The 24,548-nt window shown below is 44.5% G+C and overlaps 1 protein-coding gene across 3 annotated transcripts in view; it reads right to left on the bottom strand.

Moving 5' to 3' along the window:
• LOC148508630 (heat shock factor protein 3-like) overlaps positions 1 to 24,548 on the bottom strand; it is a 67,065-nt gene that overhangs the window by 39,656 nt on the left and 2,861 nt on the right. For 2 of the 3 annotated variants that reach the window (XR_015869566.1, XM_088444240.1), the window contains exons 2-3: positions 15,890 to 15,998; positions 2,737 to 2,864 (exon numbers count right to left, since the gene is read on the bottom strand). Coding sequence is in view for 2 of the 3 variants with exons in the window: in XM_088444240.1 (XP_088300366.1) it covers positions 2,737 to 2,864; positions 15,890 to 15,998 (237 nt within the window). In the remaining variant the exon portion in view is untranslated. Of the gene's footprint in view, positions 1 to 2,736; positions 2,881 to 15,889; positions 15,999 to 24,548 lie in introns of those variants that run through there. The other variant, XM_088444241.1, reaches the window with a different exon arrangement.

Here is a 24,548-nt window from a genome sequence, read left to right as displayed (position 1 = left end):
CAGGGGTGGGGAACCTTTTTTCTGCCCAGGACTATTTTGATATATAGAACATTATTCGCGGGCCCTGTGCAGGCCACGCCCCCTCCGTGTGACATCACACGGGGCAGGGCCACAATTGCCGGTGATTACAGCAATGAGCTGTAAGGGTGGCACTATTGCATAAATTCTGGCTGCAGGCTGCCATTCTAGGCACCTGTTAGCCAGATGAGGCTAGAAGAAAAAAAGCTCAGAGGCCAGACCAAATGATTCCGCGGGCCTTATATGGTCTCCGGGCCTGAGGTTCACCATCCCTGCTTTGGAGCGACTGCAGCCCTGGAAACAAATCCATGAAACCTCAAACAGACAATTCTTATGCAGATGTTGCTTTCTGAGGCTGTACCTACCACTTCACGGCATAACTGTTGTTACCAGGTTAACTAGACGTTTCCCCTTATAGTTGACACAAGCAGCTCTTGCAGGGCAGAAATTTGACGATCTGACTAAAAAGGTGGCATCATTGAAAGTCCCTGAAGCTCTTTAGTATGATCTAATCTATTACTTAAGTTTCATTGAGAAGACTGCAGGCTGTACGCTTGCACATTAGCAATGGGTGTGGCTAAAATGGGCAAACATTAATAAGGGGTGCCCATATACTTTTGTCCATGTAGAGCAGTGTTCTCCTCAGGTTGTTTTTTGCGGGTGCACCAACCGGAAAGAAACAGCTACCACCCAGCACCCCCGCCCCAATGTGCCACATCCTGTTGCCCAGTCACCCTCAATGTGTCCTTGTTGCCACGAACACAGATGCTGCTCCAACGTCACGTTGGAGACACAGATGCTGCTCCAACGTCACGTTCTTCCAATCGGAGGCTCCCAGTACGCCATGCGTCCTAGGGTCGTGTCCTGGTGGAAGGGGGCATGTCCCGCCCCCCTCCTCACGGCTGCCGCTCTGTGTACGTTAGTGAGGGTTCTGGGCTACGTGATGCGGTGCATTATGGGCAGATTAAGGCTGGGCAATAGGTTGTATGGGGATGCAGCCCATTGGGGCAGGGGAGAGAGCTGGGTTGTGCATCTCAGGCCTGTCACAGTACAGGGTGCTGTCAGGCTGCGTCCACTCTGCCTGTGAAGGAGCTGGGAAAAAAAAAAAAAAAATATCCGTGGGTACAGTATTTGGGAGCCTGCAAGTGGGACAATGTATCCGGGAGCTGTATAAAAAATAAATTCTTTGATGCCAGCACTAAATAACGTGATGCTGATTTCACTAGAGGGATTTGATCCTACAGACTTTGATTATGAAAAAGCTGCAAACGACTGGGCCTCTAATGGTGGGTACAGTGTACAGATATCTGCAGACCGAGTGATCTGCAGATATATCTGCAGATGATGGTTGTTCGTACACACATCTGTCTGCCCGCAGGTCCCGACGTCCAAGGGGCGCGTCCTGGTGGAAGGGGGGCATGTCCCGCCCCCCTCCTCACGGCTGCCGCTCTGTGTATGGGCGGTCTACCGACCGCCCGTTCACACCTGCCGATGGACAGATGTCTGTAGACATATCTGTCCATCGGCTGTGCAGCACAGCCAATGCGATATGTCGGTGAACGCCGACGTTCACCAACATATCGTGGGTACACACTGCCTGAAGGGCAGCAAATACATTGGCCGATCAATTGATCGGCCAATGTATCTGTCAGTGTGTTTCCAGCTTTAGAAGAAGAGGAGAATATATAAAATGCTATTTCGAGTTTAAATCATTGTAAGGTCAGGATTTAAACCATTTTATTATTGCGAAGGCCCCCACCCGACACTTTTTGATGCCACCCGGTTGGAAAAAATTTCTGGGGAGAACACTGTAGAGTGTGTGTTTATCTTAAAGAAAAATATTATATATGTATGAATGAGAACCTCCAAGATTTAGTAACTGAGCAGCAATGACTTATCAAACATTCATCTAACTGAACTGATTTGCTAGAGGTTCACATACTTATTCTGACAAAGAAATTTCAGTGTGCAATCAATTTAATCAAAATATATATATCTTTTTATGGGTTGATTTATTGTGTTTTCTTTACTTTCAGAACTTAGATGAAGATACTGTATGAACGCATTTAAGGTCACATATGCTGAAGATCAGGGTTCAAGCTTTCTCGTACCACTGTATCAAACCAAATAAACAAAGTTTCAATTTCATAAAGTGAAATGCGCCTCTGGTATCTGCACACCTAGGGGTATATTTGCTAAAGTGAGTTTTTTTTTTTTTTTTTTTTTTAGAAGTGGACATGTTGCCCATAGAAACCAGTCAGATTCTACTTAACATTTAACTAGCACCTTCCAGAAGATAACAGCTAGAATCTGGTTGCTATAGGCAACATCACCACTTCTAAAAATTCTCAATTTTGTAAATATACCCCCAAATCTACCGTCTTGAGCTCCATAAAATACATAAGATGAGTGTTGTGGCTGAAAATGCAGCTCCATTTTGGTTTGTACGGTGGCTGTGGTACTAATGTGGAGACAATATGGAGAGAGCAGTACTGTCTTATAAATGGCTGAAAAGAACTGGAAACACTTTGGAAGTGCACAACTCCATGGGGGACACCAGTTGGAACAGAGGCAAGAACAACTTAATTATTTAACCACCACACAAAGATATATATTTTTTGGGGGGGTCGAGCTCCCCTTGATCACGATAAAAATTATTATAAGGCACATATCACTGTCTTAATTATTCTTGTCATTTCATATGGAAACATACAGTACCTTGCGCTTGATGTTTTCCAGAAGTTCTGCCTTCCCCTTCTTAAAAAATGGATGCTGAAATTCAATAGTGGAGCCACGCTCAGAATTCATAAGTCCACTCTCTAAACTCATAATTTTCCTGAAGCCATCTATAAAGAAATACATGAAATAAAGTTAAAGTGCTAAAAAAATACAATTAATATGTAATAAAATAGGTGGAATTCCAAATGTACAGAATTTCTTTAGTTAGTATTTGTACACGTTAATAAATTATATCTAGTTCACTGACAAAACACACAAAAAAAAGTATATCAAATATAAAAATAATGACTATCTTAAACAATTTTTAGCTTTGCTTTTCCTATGAATAAGCATTGAACACACAAACTGAACATGCTCAAGAGTAATCCATCTCCGTTGCTAACCCAGTGGCCATTTTTGGGTTTATCTAAACCAGTGGTTTCCAACCTGTAGCTCGGCACAGGAATGCCGGCCTGCGTGGAAGCCTTTGAGATAGTCATGTGAAAAGTTTGTTTGTTAGCTGGCCAGCCCTTTTTAATTAATTCATATAGGACAAAGAGGAAATCTGTTTTCCTTATTGAACTAGTACAGTCCACATCCAATGAAGCCTCACCTGCCAAGAGGTCTGGTGATTGGAAGGCCGGAACTACAATTTCCTCATTAAGGTGGAAACAAGAGACCACATTGGGAAGGAAACCAGGACGAGTTCGAAGGACAGCCCTGTCCTGATGAAAGATCAGAAATGTGGAGCAACAGAAAATTGCCCCCCAAATCCTATACCCTACGGGTAGATGAGATAGCTAAAAGAAAGTCTTCACAGTGAGCCATTTGAAGTCTACTGGTTCCAGGGGTTCAAACGGAGACCCCTGAAGAGCGAGGAGAACCACTGACATATCTCATGGAGCCACTGGAGGGAAAAAGGGAGGTTGAACACGGAGGACACCCTAAAGGAAGGTGTGCACATCCGGCAGTGGAGCAATTCTGCACTGGAACCAGACGGACAGAGCAGAGACATGCACTTTCAGATAGGGCAGATGGAGTCCAAGACCTAATCCAGACTGAAGAAAGGTCAGAAATCTAGAAACCCGAAAAACCTGAGGGTCATAGCTTCTGGTAGCCCACCACTGGCAGTATGTATGCCACACCCGGTGATAGATCCGGACGGAAGGCGGCTTACGCGCTCTGAGCATGATCTGAACCACAGAGCTAGAAAACCCTTTAGACTTCAGGATGGATGTCTTAATAGCCACGCCATCAAAGACAGACGAGCCAGGTCCGGATGCAGACAGGGACCCTGAGACAAGAGGTCCGGGCATAGAGGAAGTGGGAATGGAGCGTCTATGGAGAGACTCCGAAGTTCCGGAGAACCAATGACGTCCTGGCCAAGCCGGAGCTACCAGCAGAAACGTTCCCCTGTCCGGCTTGATTTTTCGAAGGACCCGAGGAAGGAGGGAAACTGAAGGGGAGAGGTACGACAGGAGGAAGGTCCACTTCAATGACAAGGCATCTACGAAGTCTGCTTCGGGGTCTCTTGTCCTGGACCCGTACGCCGGAGTTTTGTGATTGTGTCGTGAGGCCATGAGGTCCACATCCGTTAGGCCCCATTTGTCCACCAAGAGTTGAAAAACTTCTTGGTATAGATACCACTCCCCGGCGTGCACATCGTGAGGCTGAGAAAATCTGCTTCCCAATTGAGAATCCCCGGAATGAAGAGCGCAGAAATAGCCGAGAGGTGACGTTCGGCCCATGTGAGGATGAGTCACTTCTGTCATTGCCGACCGACTGCGAATGTCTCTCTGGTGATTGAGGTAGGCCACCGCTGTGACGTTGTCTGACTGTACTTGCCTGACCCGGGAAAAGTCCTGAGCCAAAGTGAGGGCTCTGTAGATGGTCAAGTGGGACATCTGTAACCACCAGGCGAACCTCCGGAGAGAGGACCATCGTCTGGGATCTGATCAGATGAGGCAGCCCATTCCACCTGGATAGTGAATAGACACTCGGCGACTGTGGAGAAACCTGCGCACTCAGTGCTGTACTGCAGAGATCTTGTATGCTGTCAGGAAGATTCTCTGAGCCCGAGAATCCAGGAAGGCTCCCAGATGTACCATCCTTTGAGAAGGGGTCAGGAAAGACTTTTTCCAGTTGATCAGCCCACCATGTGTTTGTAGAAAGACAATGGTTACCTGAAGATGGCGGTGAAGGACCTCTGGAGAGCTTGCTAACAGCAAGAGATTGTCCAAGTACGGGAGCAGTCTGATCCCCTGACGACGAAGGTGGGCAGCCATAACTGCCATGATCTTGGCAAAGACCCATGGAGCTGTAGAATGCCCAAGCAGCAGTGATTGAAATTAGAAATGTTGCTGAAGGACAGAAAACCGGAGATACCGCTGATGAGAGGGCGCTATAGGTACATGTAGGTAAGCTTCCCGAATATCCAGAGTCACCATGATAAAGTCCCCAGGCTCCATAGCCAGCACAATAGAGTGTAGGGTTTCCATATGAAACCTGAGCACCCTGATAAACTTGTTCAGAGACCTGAGGTTGAGGATAGGCCGATGAGACCAAAGTCTTCTGAATCAAGAAAAAGGTAGAGTATTAACCCGTCCCTCTCTGTGATGATGGGTCCGGAATTATTACCCCCGAGTGCAGCAAGGACTGAATGGCCTTCTGGAGGAGCAGGGCTTTGCCTGGGTCCAATGGAGGGCCTGTGCAAAAGAACTGCTGGGGGGGGTGGGGGGGCACCTCAGGAATGAGAGGGCATACCAGTGAGAGAGACCACATCTTGTACCCAGATTTCTGTGGTGGTCTGATGCCAGAACTGGGCGAACTGAAAAAGTTGACCTCCCAGACTGGGAGCCCCAGTGGGAGGCCCACCCCGTCAGACTGAAGGCCTGTCCTCAGATTTGGTGGCTGGACGGCTAGTAGCTCAGGCCTGTTTGGTCCTAAGCTTGGAGGCCTTTGTGGAAGCAGTCTTAGAAGCTGCCAAGGTAGTCACAACCTTGTCCAATTCTGGGCCAAACAGGACCTCTCTAGAGTAGGGCAGAGACTCCAAAGCAGAGTCTGCCTTCCATGGCCGAAGCCAAATGATACAGCGGGATATCACCGAAGTAGCAGTTGCCTCGCTAGCTAGGAGACCAGTATCCAAAGCCGCTTCTCCTAAATAAGTGGCTACATCCCTAATGTGCAAGATGTAGGGCAGCTGTTCACGAGAAGCATCAGAGGGAAATGTGTCTTCTAGGGCCTCAGCCCAGCTCTCAATGGCTTTTGCCACCAAGGCCGTTGCCTTGGCAGGACAAGTAATAGCTCCTATAAGAGTATATAGACTTCAGGCAAGCTTCTATCCTTCTATCCGTGGTCTCCTTCAATGAGGTTGCTATATGGATAGGTAAGGTAGAGTTCTTACCCAGGCGTGTCACGTGGGAATCTACGGCTGAGGGAACTTCCCATTTAGCGCAGTCAGCAGCTGGAATAGGATAAAAAGAAATCAAGCATTTAGGCAGCTTAAACTTTTTATTTGGCATATTCCGTGCTTCACTCATTAGATCAGAAAGCTAATCAGAGTAAGGAAACTCTGGAAAAATGACCTTCTGTTTTTTAAAGAGTGGCTCTTTTGCCTTAGGAGTGGGTTCTGTATCATCCATTTGAAGAATTGATTTTACAGCTCTCACTAGTGCAGGTTTTTTCAATTTAGACGGAGGCTTCCCCTCCCCCGAGGTAGAGTCAGAGAGAGAGAGATGTCAGAGTCTTCTGCTACCCCAGCCGATAACGCAGAATCTGATAGCTGGGTGGACTCGGAAAATAACAGAGTACGTTTAGCAGTTTTACTAGGTAAGGGTCTTTCCTTATGCAACATTTGTTGAAAGGCTGTAGGAGGTAGCTGCCAGACTCTGCACTGAGGTAGAAAGTACATCTACCCATGGAGGAGGCAAAGGAGGTACTGGATTTGCAGGGTGTACCTGTTGTGGCCATCCCATAGGGGGAGTTACCACAGGGATCGCTAGGTGATCTGCAATTTTTGCCAACACCTGTGAAAAGGAAGCACAGGGAGGTTCCTGAGGTGAGGCTGCAGGGGCCGACTGGCCAGGTGCCGTATAACAAGATGCACATAGACCATCTTGAATGGGATCCTCTAGAGTTAAACCTCAGTATTCCAGGGTTATAGTGAAAGAAAGGGAAAAGGTATAAGCTGACAGTTGAGAGAAAAACAAACAGACAGCAGCACCAGTCACATACAATGCATTATAATATAACTGCAGTGGGCACTAAATTCAACTACACAAACCGCAGTGTCTGGCAGGAAATAGCGCTGTATAATCTGGCTCTTAGGAGAGGTATACAGGAAAACTGGACCCAGTGTTCCCGGAGACTTTTGGCTGTTTGCAGAAAATGGCCACCTTAAGTCTGAGGGGGTGGAGGGTGAGGGAGGAGCAGCTCAGGGACGGCAAGACCACAGTGGAATTGCACCCTGAGCTGGGGGAGGAGCACAGGGAGAGGGCAGTCTCCTCTATGCTGACATCAACTACCGGGTCCCTGGCCTCAGGTATTCCCTGCACCAGTATAAAGTTATGCCCTGGTGGTCTAGTGGAGTCCTGGATGAACCGTTGTCCACATCAGCACCTCCGGTCTGTCCCTTGAGACCAGAGGTAAGACTGAACAGAGGCCCGGCTGCAGCCTGGGGTCAGAGGAGCCATGTTACTAGCTAGGTCCCCCCGGAGTCCCGCCGAGAGTACCTAGCCTATGGCTGGAGTTGCAGCACCGTGGAGGGGTGATGGAACAGCAGTGCAGACATCCAGAGGATTGTCTAGCACTACTTGCTATGTTATAGTAAAATAAAATAGTAAATATCATAAAACTAAAGTTTGGCCTGCTTAAAAGCAGCCCCACTGTATAACGGTAATCCAGCTGTACTGGTAGTGTGATAATGCATGAGAAACAGTTTGTAGTTTTTAAATGTATAGTTACAATTTCAGAATGCAATGGCGAGAACACGCACATAAGAGATCATTCATATTTCCAAAACAGTTTTCATATGTTTGCACCCGATGAGCACTAGGCCTTCTGCCCCACTCTATGTATGCCCATCCTCTTGGGAAACTAATAAGCTTCTTTGGATTTCAGCATCATCTCTGTGTACCCTCCCCAGATGTCTCATTTGTGCTGTCACCACACTATCAAAAATGGAGCTAATAAAAGATAAAAACAGTTACACGACATCTCTATTTCTGTTTATTGCCCGGGAGTAGTAAATTCCCGTGTAGCACCATTCAGACAGAAGCAGGGTAATTTCCCGGGACTCAAGTCCCGGGAAAAACCCTGGTCGATTGCAGGGGCGGCTACCCGGGAACGTGTTCCCGTGTAAGTACCTTTCACACAGACATGAGACCCGGGAATTTTGGCCGAGGCAGGCCAAAATCCCGGGAATCTCAGTATGTCTGAAAGGGGTATAACAGGACTTTGAGAGCAACTGTATTATTCGCTAGCTTGCACAACAAGGCTTTCTTCTAGCCTCCAAGCTTAGCAAACTCAAAGACCACTCTCCACAGTTCACTCTTACATGTATTCCCCTTCAATACTCAAACTACCCTCTGATCTGCAAACTAACACTATTCTGGGACAGGATCATGCAGCCCCACTAAACAATTTTTCCCACTGTAGTCTGGCAGAGCCAATTTGCACGATGTGGCATTCAACTTCATGTATCCAACTCTTATTTCTCTAAATAAGGTTGCAAGCAGGGTCCTTCTACTTTCGTCTATTATTCCAGGTCTACTCTGTTCCCACTTGTAGGTGTTGCGAAATATATTGGCACTACATAAATGCTAATAACAAAAATATCAATAGCAGATTGGTGTGAAAGTCCTATTGGTATATTATTTAAAGTGTTGGCTTTTAGACGTGGAGATGTTGCCTATAGCATCCAGATTCTAGCTATTATCTTCTATAAGGCGCTACATAAATGATAAGTAGAATCTGATTGGTTGCTATTGGCAAAGTCTGCACTTCAGTAAATATACCCCCTACAGTTTTTTTTAAATATTAACTTGATTGTATGAATGATAGCAGTGGTGTGGTGTGTTCCTATATCAAAGATGATAGTGTTTGGATAGGGTTGTTTCTGTTGCTGCCTAAGATACTGGTAGTCCTTTCCGGACTACCACGATTAAGGTAATTAAAGAATGAAAGGAGATGTGTATCTCCATAGATGCAGACCAGATCACCTTTTTATATGTTAATTACATATATACAATATTGTTTTATTTATGGAAAACAACACTATTCTATTGGTACAATAGTAAGTAAATATAATGCAGTTATATCTAAAACAAAAGTTCAAATAGATATCTATATACATATTTAGGGCCATGTTCAACTTTGAGGCGAAAAGTCTGAGGTCGGCCTTTTCGCCATCATCAACGTTTTTTGCCGGGATAAAATATCAGGCGCGTGCCTGCTTATCCCTGCATTAAATTAGGATCCGGCGAAAAGCGCGACCCGGCAGAAAGTTAAGTATCGTAAAGTTCTGTCAGTTTAGGGGAAATCAGCCTGTTACCCTGCAAAAGATTGTCTGACATGGGGGATCACTATAGGTACACCCGATTTGGCCTGCTGAAGGTATTCAGGGTTTTTAAATAGCCGCAGCAGGTGCATATATGCACCTGTGAAGAAGTGGTGAAGAATAGCATTTATCTTTTTTTTTCTAAATAACTCTACCCATCAAATTTGGGGTACATGAAAATGGGGGCAAGCATATTTTTAAGTCCCTAAAGTGATTTTTTTTAAATTCTTCAAAAATCCACCTGCCGCAACAACCTGCATTCTAGAAAACACCTGCCGCATACTTGGGAAGCCCTCCGGAATCAATCTGGCTTGTTTTCAAGTGTGTCCCCCAATATTTTTTTTTTTCACCCCCAAAATGAAAGTACCTTTTTTGGGGTGTCCTGAGGAACTTTTAAATTTTTTTTTTCTTTTACATGGATTACTTTAATGCAGGACTCGACAAATTTTTGTAAAATCTAGGAGCCATCTTAAAAGTTTAGTAGCCAGACCATCGTCCATTACCAAAATATATGAAAGCTTATATAGACCACACATGCCCTTTCACTGCCCCTCAACCTAGTAGTAAGCCCCCTGTAATAGTGCCCCCTGTAATAGTCCCCACAGTAGTAAGCCCCCTGTAATAGTGCCCACAGTAGTAAGCAACCTGTAAAAGTGCCAGCCAGTAGTAAGCCCCCTGTAATAGTGCCCCCAGTAGTAACCCCCCTGTAATAGTGCCCCCTGTAACAGTGCCCTCAGTAGTAAGCCCCCTGCAATAGTCCCCTTTAATAGTGCCCCCAGTAGTAAGTCCCCAGTAGTAAGTCCCCTTTAATAGTGCCCCCATTGAGCACCTATTCGATGGGTAACCAATTCCCCCCCAGGCAAACCCACACCTTTGCAGCCACACTGTGCAGTTATTCCTCCCCCCCACATTGACACATTACTGGGGGAATGGGGGCACAATGATCCTGGAGAGAAACCCCGCCCCCCCTCCTCCCCGTCGGAGGTGGCCATAAACTGCTCGGCCGCAATCAAGGGCCATGCATAGAAGCTCTTACCAGAGCGCAGAGCAGTTTATTACACTGTAACTTGTGATAGAAGGGTGGGCTCTGGGATTGCATTAGCGGTGCTGTAATAATTACAGCACCGCTAAAGCAATCCCGGAGCCCACCCTTCTATCACAAGCTCTTAAAGGAGCTCTGTGCAGCCAGCCAGCCAGACGGGAGAGGGAGCAGGTGTTGCTGCAGGCGGAGGAGCCAGAAAGCCAGGACGTATGAGGAAGACTACGAGCGGGTATCGCCGCAGGCGGAGGAGCCAGACAGCCGGGACGGAGGGTGAGTCAGTCAGCGCACGTATGAAATAGCCGCCCAGGAACCTCCGCTGGGGAACTACTTCCTGGGATCCTAAATGGCCGCCCACGAACCTCCGCTGGGGAACTGTTTCCTGGGATCATCCCTCCCTGAAATCTAGTCGCTATGGCGACCTGGCGAGCCCTGCTTTAATGGGACATTCCAAACGCTGCAGGCTATTTTTTAATTATTCTGCACCCCAAAACCCCATTTCTGCACTTTTTTTTCACCACCTAAACAGTGGTGAAAGCTTATCTTTTTTTTTTTAACAAAGACTTTTCGCACCTGCGAAAAATCTTTGTAATTGAATATGGGGATAAGTTGAACAGGCGAAAAGAACCCGTTTTCGCAGGCTAACAGAATATGGCCCATAGCCTTAAAAAATATATATATATTTATTTATTTATTAAGTCCAATGCCACAGCACACTCCTTCCAGATAATCATGAGCCACGGTGCCCGCTAGTCACACAGATAAATATATTCCAATAAGCGGCACTCAGTGGTCTTGATCAACTAATAACGACACTGCACAGGTCCTTCAGGCAACGTTTCGGGCTTTAAAGAATTTGTCAGACGATGGATAGCCGTGCTTAACAAATATTCCCTAGATCTCATGACCTTAGTAGTAGAAGAGTCAGCTAGGGAACTCATGGTGGTCAGACACAAAATCACGGAATTTTCTAACTCCAATAAAACAGTATGTGAAAAAATGAAATGTGAACAAGATAAATTACAACAAGTGGATACATATAAAAAAAGAACTTGTCCTCTTTTAAGAAACAAAAATTTGAAGTGGTCAATAAGGACTATGAGGAGAGACGTGTATATCGTTGGTTATCTGTGGAGGTTCTGAAATAAAAACACAAGGATATCGTAGGCCTAAGACCTACACCCATAAAACGAAGAGAGACAACTATTCGTCTAGTGATTTGCCCTCCACGTCAGGAGATGAGAGTACCATTAGTCAAGTAAGATCTTCTGGACAAAGACCCCTTTTAGGGGTTAGGACTCGTGCAGGACGAGGGGTGGCAGAAAACATAAGAGAAGAGGAGGCCAAAGGCACCGTAAAAAACAACAGGGGGACAGGCCGGAAGATATGAACCTTATCTATAATCTCTCTAACAGGGTCTTAACTGAGGCAGAAGTGAGAGTACTGAATAAGGGCCTTGGTTATGTACCCACCAATAAATTCAATACACTGAAATGGAAAATTGATCATCAATATCTTTCCAGAAAATTGAAATTAAGAGATTATTTTGATCATAGAAATCTGATACAAATTCAAAAAGATGAGAATCCTTTTAAAGTAAGGTCCAATTTTGACCCTCCTACGAATAATATTGCAATCAATAGCTATTTGAAATACTTGGCCACTAGCATCAGTGGCAATTTGAATGAAGAAGTCACATTTAGAAACAACTTGAGTAAGCAGGAATGGGCAGCATTAAAGGATCTGAGTATGTACAGAGACATTGTGTTAAGACCAGCGGACAAGGGGAGTGGGGTGGTAGTGCTTAATGTAAAGGATTATTGTGAGGAGATTTACAAACAACTATCCGATACATCGGTATTTGAGAAATTGAAGAAAGATCCCACTGACATATTTAAAAATTAGATTGATGTCCTGCTTGAGGTGGCTTGTAATGGAGGGATTATCACGCAAGATATTTGTAAATACCTGATGATGGAACATCCGCGAGTACCATTACTTTATACTCTACCAAAGATCCATAAAAGCCTCACCCACCCCCCTGGACGTCCTATAGTCTCTGCAAGAGACTCACTTTACAGCAATATCTCCTGTTATCTGGACTACTATCTCCAGCCTTGTGTGCAGGCAGGTATAACCTATTTAAAAGATACCACAGAATTTTTATTGTGCCTGGCAGATTTAAATGTCATTCCATCTGGTACCTGGCTGTGCACATTAGACATAGCTAGCCTGTACACAAGTATACCTCATATAGAAGGAGTAGAAGCCGTCAGGAGATTAATTAACAACAATTTGTATTCAGGACCCAAGATTGACTTCTTTACAACACTATTAGATCTCTCTCTGAGCAGGAATTACTTCTACTTCGACGGACATTACTACCATCAAAAAAGCGGATGTGCCATGGGTTTGCACGTGGCTCCGACTTACGCTAATGCCTATATGGCAGAAGTTGAAAAATATTTTTTTTTTCAATAGAGATACAAGAGACAGTATCCTTTTCTTTAAAAGATACATAGATGACGTTTTTCTCTTGTGGAGGGGGACGAGTAATGATCTGATTGATCTGATAGATAATATCAATATATTGGATCATCCAATTAAGTTCACCTATCAAATGAGCTTGGAGTCTATACACTTTTTGGATGTGACCATCTCAGTGAAGCATAACAAAATTTCAACTAAGATTTTCTCCAAGCCGACTGATAGGAATACACTCCTGAGAGCTGACAGTTTCCATCCGAAATCAACGATCCAGAGTCTTCCGTACTCCCAATTGCTGAGAGTCAAGAGAATAACCAGTGATGCAGAAATTTTAGAGGAAGAAAATGGATAAGATGTTGAAAAAGTTCCAGGATAGGGGCTATTCTGCTACAACATTAAGTGCAGCTAAAGATAAAGTTGACCTTATTGAAAGAGAAGATACGTTACATCATAAAGAGAAGGAAAATGCCACTGATGTTATTAACTGGGTACACACTTTTACTCCACAGCCCATGAGAAAATTAGGAAAGTGAACAACCAGCTTTGGCCACTCATACAATTTACCCGCACTCAAGAAATCTAGAATTAGGTCTTGCTATAAAAGGGGTAAAAACATTAAGGACTGGGTGGTGCGCTCGGATATAACGGAACACAATCAAATATCCAGTGTTTCATGCAAACCAAAGAGTGGATGCCACAGATGTGTGGGATGCACTACCTGTGGTCACATGATTACAGGAAGGCATTTTTTTCACCCACACTCAAGATTCAAATTTGAGATACGACACAGATTATCTTGTATGAGTTCCTTTGTCGTTTATCTTATAAAATGTCCATGCGGTCTATGCTATGTAGGGAAAACCATGCGCTCTTTTAAGGAGCGCATGGCCCTTCATAGATCGGCTATCAGGTCAGCTATTAATGGCAAAATCTCAGAGCAGCCTGTAGCAAGGCACTTTGCCGAATATAAGCATAATCTATCAAGCCTAAAACATATGATAATTGATCATGTGCCAGATGATGGGAGAAGAGGTGACAGGTATAAGAAGTTGATGAGACTGGAAGCGAAATGGATCCACCTTTTGGATACTGTCAGACCCAAGAGACTAAATGACCAGTTAAATTATAATATATTCCTTTGAGGATGTTTACATATTGAGAGACATTCGCTAAACATATATAGAGCATATCTTCTGTTGCTCATCCATGTAGTGTGGGCTTCTTTATCTATGTTATTAGCATCAATTGAACAAGTGATTCACTTTTAACCTATGTCAGTTTATATGTTTATGTGTCACTTTTTTGTATTTAATATAGGATGCTGTCCGGTGGGCGCCGGGTTACCATGGAGACACTCTGTTCGGGTGATGCAGTGATGCACATCCGGTGTTTGCCGGAAGCTGAGCTCACGAGGCGGAGGGGAGCCAGTGGTGACCGGACGCAGGCCGGAGAGTATCATGGGGATATAAAGGTAAGCACTTATGGTGTATTTTCTATATATGCAGCCTGACGAAGGGCAATAAAGCCCGAAACGTTGCCTGAAGGACCTGTGCAGTGTCGTTATTAGTTGATCAAGACCACTGAGTGCCGCTTATTGGAATATTATATACACACTATATTAAAATAGAGTAGATAACTACAACACAGGTTAAGAGATGAATATAGGATTGTCCTCAAGAAGTCCGTTTTGGTCAGCCCTCTTAGGGTTTGATAAAAGCTGTTAAAGTTGTGTGGTATTACATTCTTCTTAAGAATGTGCTTCTTATAATAAATAAGTGTTCTGTTACCCCGCACACCATATGATGCTGAACAGTTGTTTGAAGGGGCCCCTTACTCACCTCTCCTCTGCCCCACCTAACCCCAGTCATCTAATAATACCAGCATTCCAGCTAGGCTGTTTTAGTGGGGCGCAGCGCCCTGCCTGATTTCAAAAGGTCAGAATGTGCCCTGCCCTTATGGCGGCTCCCAGCTAAAACAACCTGTCGGATGCAGTCCCCAGTGTCCTGCGGTGGGAAAAAATTGCGGTGCATCGCTCACCGATGGTGAATATATGTCGTATTCATGTGCACTGCATCTATTCACAGAAAGAAGAGAACTTGGGGCAGCCCAGTGTCCAAAAGTGCTGGGCACGCCCCTAAAAGTGATGAAAATGGAGCAAGTCTTAAAGACACACCCCCTTTGCTTGTGGCCATGGCCTTTTACAGCACGCGCAAGAGTGCTCTTTCTACAGTCCAGTGCCCTGCCCCGGACCTAGGGCCTCATTTGTCAACGAGTTCATCATACACATCGAGTGATAAAACTTGTTACGTATGATAATGGTGCTCCAGCCAATCAGCTCCCAACTGTCATCTGTTGAAAAATTATAGCAGGGAGCTGATTGGCTTAAGTATCATTTATCATACGTGAGTTTTTGATAAAACTAGTTGAGAAATGAGGCCTCTAGAACGAACACTAATCTTCCCAAGCTCAGAGAAGAGAGAGATTACAGTACTGAAGGCAGGTAATGCAAATTCATATGCCAATGAGGATTTCAGCAGATTTGGAACCTAAATGAAAGCAGCAGCAGCAGCCAATTCAACCTTTTGCTGCTTTGCAGTGAAAGCGATGGACAGCCCTTGCCCCCCGGTGTTGTGAGAACTCTTCTCTAACCGTAGGTAGTATAGTGGACTACAATGATTGGGCCCCACCCATTTGCTCTTCATCATAGTACTGACTGACGAGATGCTACACAGTGAACAACATCTTTAAAATGCAATATTCCAATTCACCCTAAAGCTGAAATGAAAATAGCCAATGGGAATAATTCACACAGAGCAATTAAACTTCTCAAATCACTATAATTTTACAAGTCAGGTTTTTTAAATTGAGATCTTGAAGTTAGAAAATCCTTCTCAATAACATCCTACAGCAACATTCAATCAAAGTCTCAGGAACTTGTAGGAATTAAAAATCAGGGAAGGAAAGGAGAAGTATTAAGACTTAAGAAAAGGAAATCAAAGAGTCAACTAACAGCAAATCAATTCCAAAGGATTAGTCTTTCCAACATTAACATGCAGCTCACAGATACATACACATGTTAAGCTGGCGGATGAAGCTGGACAGATTGTTATGCTTGAAGTATTTGGGTAGAATCTCTTTAGAAAACCGCTGCTCATCCAGGATACAAAAATTCTGCCCATCCTGTAAAAGAAAACATTTACATTTCACTGCAAAGCACATATAAATGTATATTAAACAAAGAGGAAAATAAGACTAAGCAATCAATTGTCAAGATATTAGAGTGAAGGAATACTGCTACACTCAAAACAGGTGTGTAAGTTGTTCTATAAAAGAGTGTAGCAACTTTGGAAGAGCTACCAAACTGCTCTATTCAAGAGACATCAATAAGCTGTCCTCCACATATCTGTGGGACATGGTTCAGATGACGGTGAACATTGAGCTGTCCTCCACATATCTGTGGGACATGGTTCAGATGACGGTGAACATTTGGGAGTGGAGATTATGCAGGGGTAGCCCATAATTGAAAGAGAGGTCAGCCCTTAAATTCAGAGTTCATCTTTTATTTTACTCTAATGCTGGAGTAGAGCTATTAGTCAAAACTTTGTCATCACTCATGAGTAATGAGTGGAATGCAGGGATATAAATGGGATAGGTACAGGATACCGGCGGTCAAAATGCTGATGCCGGCATCCCGACAGGGTTAGGATACAGACACCTGTTGGTAGGTATCCTAACCTTCCCCCTCTCCCTATCCCTCTCCGGTGCCTGAACCTAACCTCCCCATCCCTGCACCCTAAACTAACCATCCCCTCCTAGTGCCTAACCATAACCCACCCCCCAACCCCGCTACTTACTACCGGTATTCTATGTGCCGGTATCCCCTGTGCCGATAACTCAACGCATCCCATATAAGTGACCATAATGACACATGAAAGCAGCACATTTCTATTCTGAACCCTTTGCTGTTCAAGCCACACAGAAAAAAAAAAAAAAAACACCCACACACACGAACAGCAGACATAATCACAAATTCGTAAAACTGTAATGCAACGTGAAAGAATGAGGTGCACTAAAAGAAATAAGTAATCAGTGTACAATATTGTTTCATTAGTAAATCGTATCAATAAGTGGGATTATGAGTGTATTGCAAAACAATATAATATGCATATCAAACATATACAAATGTATATGCTTGATAGAAATGTATATCTGGTAGCCAAGATTATACAGCTAGCTAGTGTTGAAATTAGTTATTTTAAAATTAGTTTCAGAATTAACTAACATACAGGAATGCACTCTGTCTGCAAATAGACACGTGACGCTCTCAAACACTGCATTAACATCTGATCTATTTTTATACGTGCCCAAACAAATACAAGAAAGAAAAACCAAACTAAATAACAGTCAAAAAATAAAGTGATGGTTTAGCCTCATACATACACAGTTTTATGCAAAAATTTGCACAACCCTTAGCCAAAAGATTTTACCTTCTGAAGGGTGCAAGATTGAATAGGACCAATTCCTGCACAACAACAATTTTCTGAATACCAAAATGAATTAAAACAGGATTTTGGTACTTACCGATAAATCCCTTTCTCCGATTCCACAGGGGACACTGGAGTTCAAGACAGTGGGGTATAGACGGTGGTAGAGCAGAGCCTGGCACTTTAAATAATTCTGAAGTGTGACTGGCTCCTCCCCCTCTATGCCCCATCAGCCCCAGTTTAAGAACTGAGCCCGAGAGGAGACGGTAGACAACTGGAAAATGAGGAGAAGGAGAAGACCACAGACCGGAACAATACCGACTGAAGGAGAACAGAGGAACCCACTGCAGGGAACACATGCAGTCACACAACTAGATAAGGACCCAACAAAATGGCAGGAACGCAGCGCTGGGCGGGCGTCCAGTGTCCCCTGTGGAATCGGAGAAAGGGATTTATCGGTAAGTACCAAAATCCTGTTTTCTCCTTCATCCACTAGGGGACACTGGAGTTCAAGACAGTGGGGACGTCCCAAAGCCAACCTCCCGGGTGGGAAGCGCGGAGAACTTGCCGACCTTTCGGCCAACCGAAACAGGGACAGCCCAAGACTGGAAGCATGTCGTAGAGCCAGGAGACAATCAGAGCTCCTTGCTGAACAGTCACAGACATTCCACAACTTACAGCGTAAATTCAATGGAATACAGCTAGAGAGAGTACCCGCAGATGAGAAGCATCAGAACACCGTAAGCTCAGCCAAAAACAGAGCAAGCAAGACCGTTGGGAGCAGAAAACCCCAACTAGAATCTATAGAATGGCAGGAACAGGAGAACAAAACTCGAGAAAACCGTACCAGCGACAACTACAGGAAGCTGCAACAGTCTCAGACAGCAGAATCCCAGCACTGCGGGACATCATAGAGATAAAAGTATAATGATACCAATATACAGAGACAGAGCTGAACCTGTCCACAGACTCCTAACAAAGCAAACAAGGAGTCAAGAGTCACGACCTAACAGTCGCCCTGAACCATTCTCGAGGTCCAACAACTAAAGGGTTGGTAACCAGTGGAAGGTTTAGACCATAGAAGTTGTCAACGAGTGGAGATCCCACTGGGCATGAGGCAGAGACGAGAGGATTGAGACTACAATTCCTTCCAGTGGGTCAGACGGCAGTACCACTCCTCCTGTCAAACAGCAGACAACTTCCTACATGATGGTAGAGTGTAATCAGTACCAACTACTGGCCTGAACATAGTATGAAAACACCCAGGATACCCTTAGCAGAAAAAGAGCACGGATGTCACCTCCACCCAGGGAGAGCTACCAATATATAGAAGTATCCCATCCGCAAAGCTAAAGCACTAGGACAACTATGAAGGTACCATTGCGGTACCTGTCAGTGAGATGAATTTATCAACAGATACTGAACAGGAAACAAACCAGGCCCCCTGTATGGAACATAGAGACTGTCACACTTTATAGTAAAGATGTGCATTAGCCCATAGATGTGCTTCAGTCCATAACCCCAACAGATTCCAGTAGAATAGGGTCACAAATCTCAATGTTGCAACTATGCACCCACACAGCAGGAAAGCTCTAAAGTGTACAGCCAACTGATTTAAAAGAACTGAAGGCTGCTAGGACAGCAGCTACGGTGCGTAAGAGAGAACAACAGCTATGTCAGGATGCATGAAAAAGAAAGCATCTTCCGAGGCATTAGTGGGGTAAGCCCGCTTACCTGTGAGCGACCAGAAGCCCTCTGGACGCTATGTAGGATGTCACTGACCTTATTCATCTCACAGCAAACCACCACGTCAGGTACAGGGAGTAGCCTCAGTGGGCAAAGATCAATGCTCTACAGCACGGACTTCAGTCTGGAGATGCTGCAGAATAAAATACTGTAGAAACTAGCAAATTGTTAATGGAGACAAGAAGGTCGTACAACAGGACGCTATACCTGAGCCTGTTCCATTAGGGATATGTATCCATATAGAGATTACACATACCCCAAAAACGGTCTGCTAGTGTATACTTACATTAACACTTATAATGGTGAATTGTGTATTACGCCCACAATCTGATACAACCCAGGCCAGACCCTGCCTATATCGGCGGGTGGCTCTAGGCCTGATGTAAATTAACTAAATAAGCCATGAGGATGGAATAGATCCTGGATTCTCTATGTACAGAGAGGAAATGTACCCAAGGGACCTTCAGATACCTATTTTATTGAGATATGCGACAAGACAATAACATAAGGTACCAGAATCGATACTGAGAAAGGTACCTGTACATAGACATAGAATGCGTTAATTATCCCAAGTAAAGAAGAGATATACATCTGAAGTATTAACGCCAGTCAGGGCCAAAAACAGATTTCTCCAATTATTAGGAAAATTCATACAAGGAATGGGAAGAAATCAGTATATATAAATATATATATATACACACACATAAACATAGCTGCATGAAAGGGCAAACCTCTTTGAAAGGAAGAGTTAGTACCGACATAGTAAGTACATATCCTTATATACATGTGTGGACATACAGGAAGGCCCCAGGACAGGTATAGAGTCCATACTGAAAGCAATGCCGTAGGAGTCTGTGACTATCCTATGTAAGCTGCAGAACATGACTCTAATCTATAGAGCCACCATATAATATGTATGGATATAACCGACAGCGTCTGGTAAACCCTGGCAGCTTTCCAGACGTGGAATAATATGTATCTTAATGAATGTGGAAGTATAGGCATACCTACACATATCCATAATTATACACATATACACACACCACCCAATCCCTAGGGAGAGATGGTGTAAAGCGGAGTTATAGAACAAACAACCAGATCAGGAGAGTCCAGCCTCCCATCGCAGCACCCTCTTTAAATATGCTAGGAATCAGACATAAAACTGAGAAGAACATATCCTACCCCTGCTTTAATGGTAAGGATAAGAAGCAATACATATATATATATATATATATATACATACACACACACACATACATCCCTACGGGTACCTACATACAAGATTAGTAGGTGACGATATAATTTGAAAAATATAACATGGGCAATAGTTAGAGCCATGGCAGGAACTGAGCCCCAGGTCTTAACGCAGGGTTTAGTATAAAATACAAGTATATGCATACATGTGGCTTACCTCCACACAGGGAGACTGCTCATGTGCCGTGCGTGGCCGTCATTCTGCTACGGCGTTGGGGCAGGAAATGTTAGCAACGTACTATCCCAGACTGATTGCGATCCTGGGACTCTTCCGTTACCGGTGTACTCGCCTTATCAGGTGTGCCATTCTGGCTCCAGATGATGGAAATCAAAAGATGACCTCAGTGATGTGAGACAGCAATGCCAACCACTACAACGGCCATACGTTACTTGTGTGTGCTGCCGAAGGGAATAAATAAGATATAAATCCATATAGATGCACAGATGCATACCTTCTAAGGTAAGCACCGAAGGCTGTTGAGATTTAACATATGTGCAGCCACATATGTGCATGAGAAGAGTACGGCTCATTCTTACGGCGAGCCAATGTGAGGCATAAGCCTGGGGATGGGACGCACCCTTGTGCTAACCCTGGGTTAAAGATATGCAATAACCGTAATTTCTGGCAGCAGCCAGAACAGTGGCCCCAACTATGCATACTATACACATTTAGGCAGAATGATCTCTGGCAGCTATAGATGCAAGAAACACACTGCATTATTCTGTTACACATCAAGCATATTTGCCCAAGATGTTCAATGTAATAAGCCTGTCGCACCTGGTATACCCAGGCGGTCTCCCATCCAAGTACTAACCAGGCCTGGTGCTGCTTAGCGTCCAAGATCAGACGAGATTGGGTGTGTGGCCGTAGGCGCTGATAGATATGTGGTGGGCAAAGTGGCATGGACACAACCTCTATATTAGGCTGTGGCATGTTCCTCCCTGTGCTTCAGGGTGTCTGGGACCCGGACACTCACTCTATACTTTTTTTTTATATATATATTAAACCAGTACACTGCCCAGTTCCGTAGGGGAACTACCGACGTGCAATATAACAGAGATGAGGCAGAGCCAGAATCTATATAAGGACTGCAGGTTAAAATACAAACTCCACAGTTGTGCCGTTAAACCTAATAAGACCAGGTGCTGTAGGTTTAAGTAAAGAAAAAAGCGGTAGAGGCGCATATGCCAGCACAGGGAGAATATACAAACTCCAAACAGCTAGGGCCGTATTTGGGAATAAAACCCACAACCCTGTTAAGGGTTGCACCCCCCACACAACTCCAGAGTGAGGATGCAGGAGATGCTGGCAATAAGCCCCGGCTCCTTTTAAGGCAGGTGCATATGCTAATAATACTCGCTGGAGGCAATGGCGGCATCTGTGCACGCCAGCATGGACTAGACTCTGCCCCTACTATAAATAAGCAGGCGGGGCGCAAACAATGGCTATGTAGGCATAATGCGAGTGGGGGAGCGGGAATGTAATAGGCAGCGCCGATGCAATCTTTATACAAGCACCGGCGCCGCAACCCGCAGCCGAGAGCGCTGTGAATAACAGCCTCGTTCTCCGGCGGCTGTGTGCAGAAGCCAGCGCCAGTGCTTCTACAAGTACCAGCGCGGCAGGGAACAGCCGCGCTGAGCAGCTCCCTAAGCCCCGCCATACGGCCAATTGGCTATAGAAATTTAGACTCCCTTATGGGAGTAGCGGGGCATGGCAGGCTCCCTCCCCGTGGGGATAGAGCAGAGGGAGGATTCGGCTCTCGTGAGAGCAGCAAACAGAGCGCTGTCAGGCTCTATTAAGTTAGACAGCGCTCAGTCGTGCAGGGATTCAGGCATACTGCTAGGCAGCAATGTTACAGACTGTCTGAACAGTCTCCCTGTAGAGTATCTGCGCTCTATGCGCGATAGCTCCGCCCCTTGTAATAACGCTAGCGGCGTTATAACAGGATTCCAGGAGGGGATATACTACAGTATATACCACATGTGGGAGGGGGCGGAGGGGCCGCAGATTAAACTCCGTTCCCCATAAGGGGAACAGAGCTATACTTACCACTGCTGGCATCAGGGCTGCGGCTAGGAATTCGGAAGCACGGACACAGCCTCTATATTAAGCTGTGGCGTGTCCTCCCTGAGCTACTGCCAGGGTGCCTGGGACTCCGACACGCACTCTTTTTTAGTGGTGACGGGTCACCTGATGCCTCCATGTAGCAGGCTGACAGAAGCAGTACTCTGTCAGCCTGTCCTCAATGCTTTGTGAAAGCTGGAAATTAAAATAAAGTTGAAAATAAAAGAAAAAATACTAAGTGTGGGCTGGAGCTCAGCCCTATGTGACCGGCTCTCTCGGGCACATTCTAAAAACTGGGGCTGATGGGGCATAGAGGGGGGAGGAGCCAGTCACACTTCAGAATTATTTAAAGTGCCAGGCTCTGCTCTACCACCGTCTATACCCCACTATCTTGAACTCCAGTGTCCCCTAGTGGATGAAGGAGAAAAATAAAAACAGCAAAACATTAGCATGTATTTTAATACATGGCCAGTCACAACTTGGTTACATGTCCTTTGGCAGAAATACTTACAAATTTAGGTGTTAATACAATTGAGTGTGAAGGGTGTGTGTTGCTGTTGTCGCTGCGTTAAAACGCCAGCAACGGCACGGCACCTCTCACCCTTTGCGGACCGCTCCGATCCCGAATTCGCATAATTTTGCTGAGAGATCTAAGGGGCTGCGAGCACTTGTATGCTAATTTGGGTTGCCGTGAAGTGCGGCCGATGACACACACCGTGAGTACATCGCGTGTAATTGGATTGAGCCCACAGATGGAAATGCAATTGAAAGCGTTGTGTTGCCAGACATGGAGGTGATGCCCAGATGCGCACATATCGCCCATTTACAGTAGTGACATCGCAAGTTCCTCTCGCAGCTCATACAGGTGAGGCACATGGCGAATAATTGAATTTCCCCCATAATGAGCGTCGCTCTATTCTTGCTACAGGCATTTTTAGTCACTCTTTCTTGCAGATCCCTTTTAATCGATAAATATTTTAGGCATTCTTGTATGCACTGTACATATTACAGGCTATATCCCCCAAAAATGTTAATATCCAAGTGACTGTATGGTAAATCTTATTATTCTATGAGTGACCGTTGAGGTATGTTTTGCAATGTTGTATTGCTACAGTTTAATTATCTGAACTAGGTAAAAATAGAAAGTATTTTTGCGTTAGTGAAAAAAGTGAAGCAGCTCAATAAAAATGGTTATAATAAGGAAGTTAAAATGAGCACTTAGCAGTAGTGGCATCTAATAAAAGAAACTAGAAAATTGCAATTCAAACATTAATATATAAATAATGGTTACAGCTTCTTTTGTAGTAGAGGTGGGGTCTCCCTATCGCCCCCTACTTTGTTCTTCCAGTGAGAGCATCTTATCATTTTTCGGGTTGTGGCCAAGAAGTAAAATGTTAGTTTATCAACCCTGAACAATTTTTTTTTTTTTTTTTTTAAGCAAAGTGTACGATTCTGGGAGAACAGAAAAGTTTGTTAAATTCACGGCAAGTTTCATCAAGCTTTTATGGGTCATTGGGAACTATATTACATCTGGGCTAATAGCTCCTATTCCTATAGCATAAAATTTGTGCAGTAAGATTTTATTTTTTTTATGTGATAGTGCTGAATCTTCCATCCCGATTTTTAGTAAATACCTCAGTAGCAACCTCTTTGAATTGTCACATTCTCTTGCGCTGCACAAAAACACCTTTTTTATATTGTACATTAACTGGAAATTACTAAGCAAACATGAAACAGCATTCACTCAAGACGTTCTGTACAATCAGGAGCAGGGCAATCAGGAACATCCTAAGGACGCTCTGGCTGCACTCTAGGCAGCTGTTCTAGGATCCCCACAAACCTACTTAAGGTACCATGTGCAGCAACAGTACAGCAGCCAGGCCTTATGCTCTAGAAGGCTACACTACTTGTCCACCCCTAGTTACGGCTTTGATTAGAAGAAAACAATACTCAACGCATTGACTGATACCCAGATAGTGAACCGACTCATCAGATATTTTTATTATTTATTTACAGATGCCTTTAAGAGAGCAAGATATTTAGAAAAAAAATACTAAGAAATCCCTATGATACAGACCTTGTCACAACTAATACTTATCACCAAACTATACAAGAGAGCAGAGCAAACTTTAAATGTTAAGAAAAACAATGGCTTTAATTTAGGGTGTAACAAGATACTAC

This window comes from Taudactylus pleione, unplaced genomic scaffold (assembly GCF_031769625.1).
Source record: "Taudactylus pleione unplaced genomic scaffold, aTauple2 ptg000352l, whole genome shotgun sequence".
Lineage (NCBI taxonomy): Eukaryota > Metazoa > Chordata > Amphibia > Anura > Myobatrachidae > Taudactylus > Taudactylus pleione.
Note: the sequence above shows the minus strand (reverse complement) of the source record. Positions and strands in the feature narration are given on the sequence as shown.